The 14,892-nt window shown below is 34.2% G+C and overlaps 1 protein-coding gene across 3 annotated transcripts; it reads left to right on the forward strand.

Moving 5' to 3' along the window:
• The first annotated feature begins 289 nt into the window (after nt 1-289).
• LOC127854292 (uncharacterized) lies at nt 290-14,618 on the forward strand. Of its 3 annotated transcripts, XM_052389373.1 has the most exons (10): nt 290-364; nt 602-653; nt 1,015-1,085; nt 1,667-1,982; nt 2,358-2,415; nt 8,840-8,934; nt 10,677-10,778; nt 11,337-11,414; nt 12,086-12,132; nt 12,226-14,618. In XM_052389373.1, exons 4-10 carry the CDS (start codon nt 1,691-1,693, stop codon nt 13,750-13,752), a joined length of 2,199 nt encoding a protein of 732 aa, XP_052245333.1. In that variant the 5' UTR covers nt 290-364; nt 602-653; nt 1,015-1,085; nt 1,667-1,690; the 3' UTR covers nt 13,753-14,618. The 3 variants fall into 3 exon arrangements, with proteins under 3 accessions (XP_052245333.1, XP_052245334.1, XP_052245335.1); XM_052389374.1 differs by lacking the exon at nt 1,015-1,085; XM_052389375.1 differs by lacking the exons at nt 602-653; nt 1,015-1,085.
• Nucleotides 14,619-14,892: the final 274 nt, after the last annotated feature.

A 14,892-nucleotide genomic window follows, 5' to 3' on the forward strand; every position in this document is an offset into this window, starting at 1 on the left:
GTTTTGTCCAGATTCTAAATGTACTGAAACGAGACCTGTCAGACAAACCGTTTTCTTCGGTTATCTTTTTTGATGTTCAAAATATCGTTCAACCACAATAGGTAATGCTGATTTTGCTCTAGTTTTTTCCAACGCAATCAGCATTCCCGCGCTTACACGCTGTTTCAACCGTTGAAGAAATCCTATAAAGCAGCAGTTACTTTCTGGTTTTTAATAAGATTTTCCCCTAGTGTCTGAGCTAATTCCCTACCAAGCTCCTTTTGTTAATTATTTGTTTACACGTATTCAAGCTGTGACAAGACCTCCATGTGTTCTACAACAGACTGCTCCTCTTCAAACAAAAGCAATGCTGTCTCATGTTCAGGTAATTTGATCATTACACCATTTAACTCGAGTCTGAATCTGAACTCCAAACAGCGAGGCTCCCTTTTATACCGATATCTTTTCAATCTTGACACTCCCTCGTATTGTGATTTAAATTAGTCATAACAAGAGAGCACAATAAAACTCGATACGGGGCTCCAAGGGAAAAAAACTTACCTTATTTTTCGCTTTTCGCTTCCGGTGAAGGAATTTTGCAGATTTTCAACTTTTGTTTCAGTTATATCTATAAGAACAACGTGAGAGAAACTGAAAAAAGTGATAATTTTCAGGTAATATAATTTTTGTCTTGTAACTTCCTGTTTTTCCTTATAATTGTCGTCTTATAAACTACGAAAATTCTTGCGTTATACACTGGAACAAAATCTGGGCACATGCGATCGAACGTTGCTTAGTAATAAATGTTATAAAAAGTACAAGATCTTGCAAGTGTGCATGTACACGTGTACTCACAAATAAAAAAACTTAACAACAAAAAACGCACGCGCATAATTATGTTTAATATTTATTGATGAACTTGTTGGATAACGCGGAAAACAATATATATAATATAAAACATATATATATATATATATATATTGTTTTTCGCTTAATCCAACCATATTATGGAATACGTTTGTGTCTTATCTTAAGCGCGTGTTAGATCATGGGTGGACCCAGGATTTGGGGTCACGTGACGTTTACCAACAGAAATCCACTAAAATGTAAGTTAACATTGCGAGAGTTCATTAACTTCATTACTCTCTGTCTGACCAATCGCACTACGTTAGCTTGATGACATGACGCCGTTAGTATGAACTGAAAATATTCCCCGAAGTTGGTATGGACATGTGCATAACACTCATAAATTGTTAACCTTACACGTAAAAGTAATTTAAATCATGTCACCTATTTTAATAATGTGCGTAGAAACCTTGACATTCTACATGGTGCGTTATACCTTTTGTAGTGTGGACCTCAAATATTGACATTTGCAATTCACAATACAGATGTAAAATAATGTTCATGTTCCTGTCTCATCTGGAGCTTATTAAACATAATTTAACCCCATATAAACAAATTATTTTTTTGATATGTCAGACATATTTATTACCAAAAATGACCATGAACTACAACGGCGTGAATGATTGTATATTATTCAACATTTATGTTTGCTTGAAACGCAATTCAATGTTGAACTGTTTTATGACAACGCACTATTTTAAGAGCTACCATGATCAGAGATGTAAGTTAATGTAAAAGAATGTACAACCTTGTTATCCAAAATATATATTCTTGTTTTCAGTATGAGAAGTAAACAGTTTACGCAATGAAGTGCCCAAACCCAAAATGTGGGGTAGAAATACAGAGAAGTAATGCAAAATTTTGCAGCAAATGTCGTCAGAAATTGATACGAAAAGCAGAATCAATTATATGTAACGGCGAAGATGACGACGGTGAAAAATGTCGGGAAAACATCAAATCGGACGAACAATTCTGTGCAAACTGTGGTAGAGATGTTCTCCCAGATGAATTTCTAATAGAGAATTGCCAGAAATGCGGTGAATACTGCCTTGCTTCGAACAAGATGTGCATGCAATGTTTACAATCTGATACGCCAGGTAAGGATTTGCTTCTAAACGTCTTCTAAGATGAATGTGTTGAGGAATACACATCCAAGAAGTAGTCGTGTATTAATTCATTCGTTTGTTATTTCATTAACACTTGTCTAAAATAAATGATGCTATATTGAACATATTCATGAATCTTCTGAAAACATCAAAGTGGCTTTTAAAAGTACAACCGAACTATTTCATGAGCAGATGAATCTGCTTTTGATGTTCAATGTATAAAACATAGTTTGAATTATGCCTCCATCCCCAAGACGATACTGTTTTGATAAGGCTGTGGGTCTGTATGTATTTATTATACAACGTTATAGTAAACGGGAGTTAATGAACCTTAAATATACAAATGTAATTCCATGAATTCAACAGAGAACCGGACGGAAAAGCTGAATGCCTTTGTGACAGAGCCTATCCAGAAGCCTGCAGGGTAAAATATTTTTCAAACATGAACACTTTATAAGAACCATGAACAATTTTAATATTCAATAATTGTATTTAAATACAGCAATGAATAACCATTTATATTTTGATAACAAAAATAAAAGTACACTGGTTAACACAGTCAATTTCTTATCACTTGATTACGCAATTTATGACGTTGTAAACAGACGACAAAATGGCAAGCAATATTGCCAGCAAACGTTAACGTTTCAACGATAAGCAAGGAGGAACTGAAGGTTAACACAGTCAATTTTTTATCACTTGTTCGGTATAATAAAATAAATATTACATGTCTGACAGGGGTCTGACACTGGTTTCCACAGTCAAAGTATTCTTTCCTAATGGTGCAGCACAATACCAAATGTCATTTGTTTTTTAAATGATTCTAACGGTCATTGCCATAATGCTTCGAATTTAGGGTTCAGTTTAGATAGGTACTTATCAAAGCATCGGACTGGACAAAACGTACTGCCAGGCTGCTCGTAGATCTTTCCTTCTCCTGTGGTATCATCAGGCGTATCGTCAATCCTAAAAAGATGAATTCATTTAATAAGACACTGGTCTGACATTTAAAATTGCCTGAAACCAAAAAAATAAATATTTTTGCTAAAAGATTATGCGGTTTCACCACTAAAATTCCATGTAATTTATGTTTTTTTCCATCTGTCAAACAAATTAACAGCCACCTTTTATAGTTAAATTCTTTGCAGCAACTGCCAACTTTTAGTAAAATTACTACGATTTGAAAGGTTGACATTATATATATATTTTAAATTGAACCTACCCGTGATTTTTTGTTGATTTTGCGATGACATGGTGTATGAACTTTCTCCCGGTTGAATCAGTTGCTATAGTAATGTTGACTTCGTCAATGACCCTAAATTCTCTTGACCTCTCCTCAGAAGGTAGTACATTAAGTTAAACCACACCCGGTTTTGAAAACCACATGGGGTGTTAATATGTTAGTATTAAACGGTACACTGTTGCCACTTAATTTTTCCAGATCGCTGTCGGATATTACAGGTTTGTGGTCGACACTCCCATGTCCACTTCGCTTAAGCTGCTTAACTTTTGACTTGTAGGTTTCATTACTTGATGAAAATTGCTGGTCTTTCAAATTAATGTTATACGTGCTTAAGAGATGATTGGAAATTCCATACTTCAGACTGTCCAAATATTTTTTCTTTAGTTTCTCGCCGTTTTTCTGACGTACATTGTACAGATGCATAGAAAAACAAAAAGCGTAACTCAATAACTGGTTGTTAAGTTCCGCTGGATTTTCCACGAGATCACCAAGATCCATGTAATTGGAAAGAAGAAATTCGTTGTACAAGTTCATACCATGTTTAACTTCACGTTTAGTGTTTTTATTCGCATGCGCGAATGGGACAGTATACTTTTCGAACATTCCGCACGTGGTTGCTAAGGCAGCGGGATACATAATTTTTTGTACAGTAATTTTTTTCCCGCTGGTGGCACGTGATTGCCAAGGCAGCGGGCGACAGTAAATGTTTTCCCGCTGGGTCTGACAGTATTTCTATGTCACGATGGCCTATGGGAGTTTAGCATTGTGAATAAAAGTGAGGTATAATAAAGAGATCTATTATCTGGGGGTTGATGGCATCCTTATGAAGGTATTCCAAATTTCAACTTCATAAATGGTGAAATGCCGTTTTCAAGACGAAATTTTAATATATTATAAAACGATTGGAATCATCAAGAAAACTGGCAAAAAACAAACAAAAACATTTTGATATTTAAAAACGATGATTTTGTTTTCCGTAGACCGCTCGGGTATTTCCGCCACCTATTTTGGTGGTGATGTCAATTTAGCATACCGCGCATTACACGGAAATTCGTCTTTTGTTATTACGCATTGGAGCTTGAACATATCTTGCTTATGGCCAACTTTGACAATCTATATATTGTTATTGTGTTATAGTTGTTCATTAAGATTTATTGAACGCGCGTGTAACAACTGTTTATTTACACAAATAGTTATTCGGTGTTGTTCAGGGTGTTGTTCTCGGCAGCAAGGAACGTGCAGACAAATCTTTAAAATAGCATACCTGATTCGCTAAATTATAAAGATTTATATATTTTCTGACATTTCGCGACAAATTATATATGTATTAATATTACAAAAATCATAGATCATTGTACTGCCTTAAGTAGTTTTTCAGATAAGGATTATTTTCAAAATGCCATTTTTTGTATACGCATGTTTGCGTCAATGGGTTTATAACAAACAAGGTTATTTGAACCCTTTGAGAATTTTTAAAGACTAATGGGCGAATCAGTAGAACAGCTCTTAAATGGACAATTACATGTCTAGTAATAAATTTTGTCGAAAAAAAAAAGTATAAAAATATTATGTATGCTTGTCAGTATAAATTATATTTCCTAATTTTCTAGGAAATTATGAGAGAATCAATGTGATGGTGTGCAAACTGACAATAATACTTTATACAATTAATTGACTGTTTGCTACACAAATTTGTAACAGGCAACATTTTAAAAGGCAATACGAATAATATTTATATTGTCTGCTAACATCATTCATTATTTTATAATAAAAATTTTACAATTTTACAATTAAATATAATATCCTATGGGTTTTGTGCATGGGTCATAATCATAAGTATTGATTTCTGAAACAATTAATATATTGGAATTTCGCAGACATGTAAATTATCTGGATTAAATGTTACAAAGGGAAGGATTTTTCACAATCTTAACGGAAACAAATATCCATCCAATCTGTCATTTGAAATCTCAAATTGACACCATTTACCAGTGCTGTGTATTATTCAACGTAAATATATAAATTGGGTCATGTAGTTTATGGCTATTTGGGTGTTTACATGTGTCTTATCAGTGGCTATATCTCAAGTTGATTGTGACAGACACAGTATGGAATCAGATAAGATATAAGCACTCCCCAGTTAAATCAACTTCACATCATAAACATTAATCATTATCAGCAGCACCCTGTCGACCAAGGTCCCCATCCTGTCCCCTTATATATACAAATACATACCTTTATTTTGATTTCATCAGTTAATCATATTGGAAGATGTATTTGAAGTTTCAATAAACCGATCAGAACTGTTGCAAGTTATCTCTGTTGATAATTATGAATCGTACAACGAAGTTATATTCAACGCGATCGTTCAGTAGAATGACAAAAAAAGAAATCAGAAAATAAATCAGCATTCAATTATGTTTTGTTCAGACATTAAACGCAATAAGAAGATTATTTATTTACCAAATCGTATTTCCAACATGATGGCCATGTTGAGCATGGACAAAAATCTCCTCGCTGTCCGAGTCAGATTATTCAGACAAATCTGACTGACAGTCACTAGATCCCGGATCATACATGTACGGTTCAACGGAAAACTCTTCATAATAAAAAAATCGTCCATTTTCACCAATTTGTCCTACTTAAGTTGCGATAAATACCACTTTCGAATCTCTATAATACCGTTTTGTTAATGAGAGCATCGGAATGTATAAACATTCGCTACTTTGTTGGAATCGTTCTCGCCAATAATACCGTGATTGAATCGAAGTGAGGTGCGTTTTTATATGTAATCAATTCGATAAATAAAGGGTTTTACGGGTTTTAAAAAGAACGGCATTTCACCTTTAAGAGCATTATTATATCCCTTTGCATGGAACTGTATAGTTACAATTTTTATGAAGGTGAAATTTGGAATATCTTCATAAGAAGGATGCAACTTTATGACAGCGCTATACTGACACAGTTGCATGTCATATGTTTTATTGCTATTCGATCTTTTAGTAATTAGCATAGTGGTTAATATGGTCACCATTTCTATATGCATCTTTTAACGTTTTTATTTGTAATTTTAAATTGTTTTGAATTGATTTTAATTGCAAGACAAAATGTTAGTAGATAAAGACAGCCTAAACGATAATTATGAAACAATTAAATACGAAATCGTTTGCGCTATTAATAGATGTTAAGATAACATGGCCAATAGACAGAAAAAGATATTAATTAATTTGAAGTGTTGTATGCTAACAATGTATTTGAAACAGTTTGCACAAAACACTACAGTTTGCACAAAACACTACACTGTTGTGATATGCCAATATGCAATTGAAATATGGAATCATCCAGTTGTCGTTTAGCAACATGCAAAAATAACTAAGCAACATTTATGGGTTGGTGGATATTCTCTTCTAAATTCAGTGAGTGGTTAAAATTATATACATTGTATCAGTTACATTCAATTTCATCAGCCTGAACTTATGAAACTTTTCACATTATCTGCTATCTTGATCCTGCATTCAAACGTTGATTTTTCCTCATGAAACTTGTGTGCAACTTTAAAGTACTAAGATATAACCCTTCCATGGATCCGTACCAGGGATTTGATATTATGTAATCGTATTAATAACTTTGACCATGTCCTTTTAAAGATGATAGTTAATAAATTTTCGTATAATTTGAAGGACTTTAATTGACCAATTTCAGCATAGGAACTGATTAAGTTCTAATAAAAAAAAAGACAAACGACAGTACTTTCATCAGATCTAAACCCGAGATCTCTGGATTAAAAGACCAACGCATGCAGTACTCGGCCATTGGCCTTGTATGAATATAATAATTACAAATAAGTGTCTTGTTTGCTATGTAAAAATACTTTTGTGCGAGGTTAGATGTCATATTTCAATTTCAATGACCAAGGTACTTTCCAATATATTGCCAAACGTGGATTTACGTGGAATGACGTATCAGTTGAAAGGCATGACCATACATATATATAATATATAACCATACATATATTTTAAACGAACAGTATTAATACTTTAAATTGGTACGCTGTTTTGAGTAAAGAACGCCGATTTAATTAAATACAAAAAATCATCTGAATTGAAAACGAAGTGCTTAACATGCGAAGTTTGAAGTATGGTCTTTCATGTTTTTGTTGTTTCAATAAATTTTGCGACATTGCAAGGTTCTCTTTAGTCTTTTAAACACTAAAGCGTGAATGAACACATACCAGTCGATTGCTGAGATGTACTGGCGATATACTCAGTGAAGTAAAGTCAAACGCTTGGATAAGGCACAGGTAACTGAGTGGTAACACTTGCACTACAAGCTGTATTACAGACAGAATAGGAAGTTTGAAGGGTGTTAGCGGTACAGATGGGCGATGGAATAAGTTGGAGACCATGGGAAGAAGCAAGGCATTGAAAAACATAGAATGGCATGGGAAAAGCAACAAGCTTCAATTCTTCCACCGAACGATGTCCTTCCTACCCAAATGAACATTCTAAAATTGGGATTGACAAACAATAATTATTTAAGCTTCTGAGGAACCTCAAAATTACCATCGAATATGTCATGCGAATAAGGATTGACCAAAGGCAGATATAGTTTGCGCCATGATTGCTGAAGAACAAGGCTTAAGTCAAGGACTTCCTAAATACCACTCGTATAGGAAGGAAGCGCAAAGCAGTAACATCAAAACATGCCAAACATATATTCTGCACCGATTACATGACTGTTATATAGGAGTTTAATTTAACAAGACGTGCAGATTCATGACATAGTGAACGGAATACTAAGGTAAGATATTGTCATCTGTTCGGAGAAGATTACTCAGATTTTGATCGCGAAACTTACGGTAAAGTGGGAAGAAAGATGGCGCACGCCAAGAAACTGAAGTGGGGGAAGTACCCGAACAATCTGATACAGTGACAACAACAAGGCTGGTAAACCTGGAAATACTAAATGACGACCGGTTTCAGAGGTTTCATCGCACACTCTGCATGGAGAATGTTGAGCGCAGTCGGGATTATAGGATACTCGAGAAAACTGGGTGTTTGCTTCGGAAAGAAGCTCCATCTGCCAATGTATTAAGAAGTACGCAAGAATCTAGAAGCCCAACATCTATAGGTTATGGTTGGCCATCGTTATTGCCCTGACATCTCGAGTCTTTCTTTAGAGTGAATTAGTGAAACGGGCGTTTTAAGATGGTTTCCGTGTTATTATTTATGCTGATTAATGCTCAATTTATCCCGCATAGGCAATTTTGAAACTCGAGTGGCCATCTTGTTCTCATTTCTGTTTTATTTCAATATTTTTGTTTTCTGTTCTTTCACCTATTGTCATTAGTTCTGATGTTTGGATAATAAGTTCTACGTAGGCACTGCATGAATAGCTCAATAAAAGCCACATTCTGTGAACAACTTAAGACCCCTATAATTTCCATGTAGCACCATTGAAATTCTCTCACGAGTACTTGCGTTGTATATTTGTCTAACGTTAACAAGTCAAACATTTAATTACAATTGTATAGCAACTTTTTTCGTTAATTAATCTTAATCTTAATCGTTTTATTAAAAGAGTTTTTCGTTGTTCACTTTGCTAGGCCCACTGTAACGTGTGAAAAATGTGGACACAGTCAGACGGGTTACTGGAGTTTCTGTCTCAATTGTGGAAAAAATCATCCGTTCAAACCTAGTGGTAAGTAACTTACAATTCACGATTTTGCACAACGATAAATACATTCTATTTGCATGGAATCATGCGCTATTTTATGTGGTTTTGCACATTTTCAAAGTCGGTACCGATAATTGCAAAAACACTTTGGTTCATTTTATGCTCTCATCATTTACATTGGGATAACAAGACCAACATATCAAGACAACGTGTTGCTCGCTGAAAAGTTGAGGTTGCAGTTGATACTTGTAATTTGTTTATAATCCTTTAATGAGTTTACTGAACGTACATATTCGTGTTCGGCTTATAACTGTTTCGTGTATTTTGTTATTTCGATATAAAATGGCACGTTTGACCATCATATCAAGACAAAGTTCCATGTGCAAAATAGATGTCGCTCGCTTAAAGGTCAAGGATACGATAGACATGCGTTTTTTGCATTTTCCTCAAATGGATAAAGTGTCCGGACTATAGCTTGTAAAGCATGATTATATTTCAAAATAAATTGCCACAAATAATAACGCTATCAAGACGACGTGTCTTGTGCAGAACCGTGTTGCACGCGTGAAGGTCAAGTTCGAAATCAAGATAAATAATACTTTTATGAATATATTTGCGCCACATTTGAAACATGTTTATTTATTACATCCAGCGATACCAGATCCCATTAAACCAAACGCAATTTATATAATGTTTCAACATTTTGAGAACACAACAAAATACATTCCAATATTTTTCATAAAATATCAATGATACGCAGTACCAGTTCTACATAACGTCGTCGATCTGTTTTCAAAAGTGTAAGACTGACAATTAGGCATAAATTATCACGTATTTTGGTAAACAACTGCTTGTGATATTATGTAGTTGTTAACAGAAAAGATGATCTGTGCAAGAGATAAATATGGAATAATAGAGTAAATTTGAAAATTTGATATGACCGATAACAAACTAATTTATAAATTATTGAAAAGGAAAGGCGGCGCAAATTGATGGTCAGTTTATGAACCTGTACGTATTCGAATTGTTATTGCACTTGGTCAATATGTTTATCCGACAAAAAAGATATTTAAGGTTGGATGACATTGTTTGGATTAGAGTGAAGAAACAACCTACAAAGGCAATCTTACAAACTCGGGGCGATTAAGTTGACAGAACGACCGACCGCCAAACAGACAGACAGATGATCATGAGCAGCTTCGGCATTTTATTTTATCGCGCAATTTCATACACGTTTCCATTTATCGGTGTAAAATTGTGTGTGAGTTACGAATTTAGACTGGTGATAATTTTCAACGCTCTTAAACAAAACACAGTTGACTGGAACTCTGGGATGTGAACTTAAAACGTCTGGTCGAACAGACATGTACATATTCAAACATTCAAGAACCCTAGTCTGCGTCTGTCGATAGTATATCATTTAGGAATACTTAAATGTTAAGGGATTCCAACCAAACAATTTCGGACGCTTACTCTAAGGCACATTCAACAATGCGTTTTGTTAAGTTCAAAACTAAAACGCACTTCATTGGGACAGTGCATTTAATAATAACTCAAACGTTAAGAAAATACAGTTTCGCTATTATAAAACTTATTTGGTACCATAATGTAATCTTTAATGCTCTATATTTCTGTATTTTTGGACCAGTTAAGAGTGTATATTATATGTAAGTATTATGCGAAGTCCATGTTGTATATTTTGTCTTTAAAAATAAGAATTGCATTACTATAATAATTATTCGTTTTACAATTTCCTTTCGACCAAGGAGCTATTGTTCTCACTGGGGACCAGACACCGACATTAAGAACAAACGATGGCTTTATGGAGTCTCGTTACCCAGATTGTGTGCCTGGGAAAACTCATTCAGGTTAACAATAGATATTATTTCATTGATGTGTAAATGATATACTTAAATATTTTATGCTCTCCAGTTGTTTAAAGGGAAATACTACTACTACTACTACTACTACTACTACTACTACTACTACTACTACTACTACTACTACTACTACTACTACTACTACTACTACTATACTACAACTACATCTACTACTATTACTACTACTACTACTACTACTACAACCTACAACTACTATTACTACTACTACTACTACTACTACTACTACTACTACTACTACTACTACTACTACTACTACTGCTACTACTACTACTACTACTACTACTACTACAACTACTACTACTGCTACTACTACTACTACTACTACTACTACTACTACTACTACTACTACTACTACTACTACTACTACTACTACTACTATTTCTACACTACTACTACTACTACTACTACTACTACTACTACTACTACTACTACTACTACTACTACTACTACTACTACTACTACTGCTACTACATACAATAAGGTCAATACATAATGATAATAATGTTCTGTTTTATATAAATGAAGATAGAAGAGATACAGAAGACTTGGAGAAAACACAATCCAAACTAGAGACATTAAACTTCAGTGAAGATGATTTTGGAGGTATTAAACGATTGTTAATCTGTAAAACGTTTGAAGTATATTAAGGACAAATATAAATGACACAACCAGTAAATCTTTTGAGTTATGTTAACAATTGATCCTGGCACCTTCGGGACTATAAACCAATGCAGTCTCTCGAAAATGTTTTTACAATTTTCTACTGGTCACTTCACTCTTAAAGGTCAGTGCTTAAATATTTTCATGCTGTAGCTGTGTCCCACGTTTAAATATCACGGTCTATTGCACTTAATAGATTAAATACTTGACACGTTGCAGGGGTTGATAAGAATTTATTTTTACACAGTGTATATACTTTTGTTTGTTTATCTGTGGATTTACATATAACAGCACCATGTATGTCGAGCTTATATATTTGAAATGTTCAAAGGGTTTGTCTTTCTTAGGTGTTTAAGGTACTCGTTGCGTCTCGCGTGTATGAACATGTATATACCTTAGTGCGTGCTTAAGTATATGTGTATGCACGCACGTACATACGTCTACGTAACAAGACTTCCAAATGGCAACGCTGAATACATTTGCTCGAATGTGGAGATAAATATTAAAGTAATTTATACTGTAAAACATAGACAAAACACAGCCATACTTTTTATCGAAAAACATTTATAATAACAAATACCCTTTTGCCATTAGATTGTTCTTTTCTGTTTAAGATATAAACTACGACATGGGAAGTGACGAGGTCGATGATGACATTTTGGTAAGCGTGCATATTAAGATATGTTTTGCTTAATATTTGTTATTTTTAATAAATAATATTGAAATAAAAGTTAACAAGTATGTGGGTTTTCAGATTACGATGGCAGAGGCGGTTGTGATTCAAACGATTCTTGATAATGATCAGTCAATAAAGACAAACACCCCTGTGATTAGAAACGTTTCTGATCATAGCCAATCGACCTCGGCAAAGGCAGCGGCGATTCAGAAAAATATTGCATTGACAAAGGAAAAGGTCGCCTTCATTCAGAAATATCTTGGTCTTCATCGGCCGACAGAATCAAAGGTTGTTGTAAACCAGAAAGGTACTGATCAGGCAAAGTTAGGTAAGACTGAGATTCAAAAGGTTCCCGATCAGACAGAGATTGCTGCTTTTCGGAAACTTGCTGGTCTGGCAAATGCGGATACGATTCAGAAGGTTCTTGATCCGGCGGAGGCGGAAATTTTTCAGAAGGTTCTGGATCAATGTGGATATTCAGAGTTAATGCAAATTCTTGAAAATAGCAAGAATGCATGGCGGGATTCGACAATAACTATAGCCATAACAGGGGAATCAGGCAGTGGAAAATCAAGTTTGATAAACGCGTTAACCGAACGAAAGGATGATGACCCTGGTGCTGCCCATACTGATTGTGTTGAAGCTACAAAAGAGCCAACAGAATATCCTCATCCTCGCAACCAAAATCTTGTTCTAGTGGACTTGCCTGGAGTTGGAACACCTTCTTTTCCAAAAGATACTTATATCCAGCAAGCACGTTTAGATCAGTATGATTTCATTATATTGGTGTCTTGTTCAAGATACACAAATAATGATGCTTGGCTAGCACAGGAAATAATAAATCGTTTTCCTGGCGCAAATCTAATGTTCGTTAGAACAAAAATTGATAATGACCTGGAGAGTAGAAGGAAAGGCAGAAGAATCCCGATGTCAGAAGACGAAATAAAAAAAGTTTTCAACGATATAAAACAGAACTGTTTTACAAGTCTAAAATCTGAAAAAAATATAAAAAATCCTCGCGTGTTCTTGGTGGATAATCATGACCAATCTAAGTTTGAATTTGGCGCCCTGGTTGAAATGCTAGTTGATAAGGTGTCCGTTTTGAAGAAAGATGCTTTAGTAATGACCATACAGAGTTGTACCGAAAAAATCGTAGCTGCAAAATACGAACTTTGCATTAAAAGACTAGAGAATATTACCAAGCAGGCAGCTGTTGCAGCTGTTAATTCAAATAGAAAAAATCAAGAACGTTTGGAGATTGACATTCTTAAGCGGGAAGTAATTCTGTATAAGGAGCAGTTTGGAATCGACACACAATCTTTGGAAATTGTTGCGCAGAGGTTTGGGCTTGACATTGAGGAAGTGTTTGTTAAAATGGACTCCGAAACGCATACGGTTTTGCAATATTTTGATGAATACTATATACAAAGAGATATGATCAAACCTTCAAACAACTATTTAATTCCACTTGTAAGTAAACTTAACAAAATGAGAAATTACCAAAAACAATGCTACAAAGTACTGAAAGCTGTATTGAAAATGTGCGTTAAAGAAAATAAAACCCTTCAGAAGAACATAGCTGTCTGGTCATTGATACCGAAATAAGAGACTATTCGCAATGTTCCTTCATCTTGACTCGCCTTGGATGTATGATGTAATACGGTATCGAGCCATGCGCGGGATCGATTTACGTCACCAACGAACACATATTACCCTTACACATCAATGCGAGTAATCTAGAATATAATGCATTTTTAATGCTTTCCAGTGAGTGAATGTGACTTTTAGTGAAATGACTATTTTAGATGTAATCAGCTATATAATTTTGTAAATCTCTGAAACAATTTTACATGTACTATTATATGTGGGAAAATATAGACATATAAATTTGTACTGTAGCCTTTACAAACCAGTATTGCGTCTTCTTCCTAATTTCAAAACTGACGATGATCTGCATATTTAAGTATATGAGACCTTTCTATGATGCTTTTTAAAATCAGGAACAATATGTAGTTTATACCCATTTTGGGTTAATTTCATTGTTTCTCAGACAATTATAATTCTGGAGCTCTGGTTTGTATCCAATTATTGAATAGTTAAATTGCAATTAAGTCGAAATGTATTTTTTTTTTCTTGCTATCAAATTTTAATTGTGATGATGATAAGTTAGTTTTAATTGTAATTTTTATATACACTGTAATGTTTTGTAATTAAGTGTGGCCAAAATGCATTGTTAAATAAATGTTCTCTCCTGCTGGTGCAATTGAAGTTTCATTTTGTGTATATATACCGTCTGCTTATATTTTTCAATTTTCACTCAGAATTAACGTAAATAGCATTTTTTGCTAAACTATTATTATTTCAAATTGTATGCTTAAATGGACTTTTTCAAAGATTTTGGCATGTATTGAAGTTTGTCATGTATTGTTTTAAATTGATAAATGCAAACATTGGAACTAAAAAGCTGCATTCAAAAAACACAAGAAATAATTAAAGAATGACAATAAGTAATCCACAACTGGGCTCGAACCACTGACCCTTGGAGTAAAAATCTAGCACTTAAACCACCCGGCCATCCGTTCTCATAAGGCAATAGTGTTTTTTATACTTTATATAAGCAATTCTCGTAGCGTCACAAAATATAACTATTACAAAAGAACTCTCCAAATTATTAAACCGTTTCGCGTTTGTAAAGCTTTATCATTTTCAGGGTTTTTTTATCGTCAAAAGATGCATATAATTGAT

Source organism: Dreissena polymorpha, chromosome 12 (genome assembly GCF_020536995.1).
Source record: "Dreissena polymorpha isolate Duluth1 chromosome 12, UMN_Dpol_1.0, whole genome shotgun sequence".
NCBI lineage: Eukaryota > Metazoa > Mollusca > Bivalvia > Myida > Dreissenidae > Dreissena > Dreissena polymorpha.

Excerpts from the sequence above, each read along its gene's own strand:
- LOC127854292 (XM_052389373.1), top strand. The coding sequence starts at position 1,691 with ATGAAGTGCCCAAACCCAAAATGTGGGGTAGAAATACAGAGAAGTAAT. Across the intron at positions 1,983-2,357 it reads TTTACAATCTGATACGCCAG|AGAACCGGACGGAAAAGCTG; the intron begins GTAAGGATTTGC and ends TGAATTCAACAG. Across the intron at positions 11,415-12,085 it reads CAGTGAAGATGATTTTGGAG|ATATAAACTACGACATGGGA; the intron begins GTATTAAACGAT and ends TTTCTGTTTAAG.